The sequence below is a fragment of the Trypanosoma equiperdum genome, assembly GCF_001457755.1.
Source record: "Trypanosoma equiperdum strain OVI genome assembly, contig: ctg_401, whole genome shotgun sequence".
NCBI classification, from domain to species: Eukaryota; Euglenozoa; class Kinetoplastea; order Trypanosomatida; family Trypanosomatidae; genus Trypanosoma; species Trypanosoma equiperdum.
Genome location: NW_027124312.1, coordinates 1 through 1,024, shown reverse-complemented (window position 1 = coordinate 1,024; position 1,024 = coordinate 1). Strand labels below are relative to the sequence as shown.

The following is a 1,024-nucleotide window of genomic DNA, read 5'->3' as shown; positions in this document are numbered from 1 at the left end:
GTGCCACCAACCAGCTCCCATTTGCTCGAGCAACTAGCGAGCAAACTACAGCAACTGCAATTGCATCAGGCAAAATCTGATGTCTATGTAGCGGCTGCAGCCGACAATGTGACAGCGAGCCAGTGGTATCCAATAAAATTTGCGCTGGCCGGCCAAATAAACACGCTGACTACACGCATCCGAACGGAAGCCTCAAAAGCAGTTCACGGTGCGGCGGCAGCGGAATTCGTTCGGGGCGGCATAACAGAGTTTTTCTCAGTGGCGACAGGAGCGTACGCAACTGCCAGCCAAGGCTGCATCGCAACTAGTACAACAGCCAGCTCGGGAGCAGAAACCGCTGTGGGCTCAATAGGCAGCCTAGGCCCAGATGCACCAGATGTTAGCGCATTAAAGGCGACTGCATCGGACGGGCATGACAACCTTGATTTCTACGACGCAGACGGACTGAAAGCGCTGACCACCCAAACGGGGATAGCGGACAGCAGCCTCACGGACGATGCAAAGTGCAACCTTTTCAAGGTAGGTGTGGGCGGCGTGCAAGAAGATAACAAGATAGCCACGACAATAAACTTTGCACTAGGTTTCCTGGGGAGGCATCCGACGGAAGGAACGGCAACGGCCCGTGACTGCACGAAACAGGCAAACCTAGGACAGGCGGTAGACACGAACCCACTGCTCCACTACAAAACGCTGCACACAGCCTTAATAGCACTAGCGCCGACGAAGACACTTACAATACCTAAATTTGATGCAACGCAGCTCGCGGACCTCAAATCCGACGCAAACTTCAGCAAAGCAGTGAAGACACATTTTCTGGGAATAAAACAGCACAAATAACAACGGAAGATCAAGGGAGCACAGCGAAGATAAATCAAATATACAAGGAAAGCCAAGGTGACTTCAATTCAGCATTTTGGGAAAAGCTAACAAAAGTTATTTCTTTTTGGAATTTTCTTCGTGCCTTCGTGGGAGTTTCCCCCCACTGGCGCGGCCATCAGCCATCACCGTAGAGCCCTGAGATGCT

General features: G+C 51.9%; 1 protein-coding gene across 1 annotated transcript in view; it reads left to right on the top strand.

The window, feature by feature from the left end:
* Nucleotides 1–37, top strand: part of TEOVI_000170100 (Trypanosome variant surface glycoprotein (A-type), putative) — a gene marked incomplete at both ends in the record, with an annotated part of 660 nt that extends 623 nt beyond the window's left edge. Inside the window, one exon of the mRNA XM_067224902.1 lies at nt 3–37. Within this exon, the coding sequence (XP_067081003.1) occupies nt 3–37 (35 nt within the window). The remainder of the gene's footprint in view (nt 1–2) is intronic.
* Nucleotides 38–1,024: the final 987 nt, after the last annotated feature.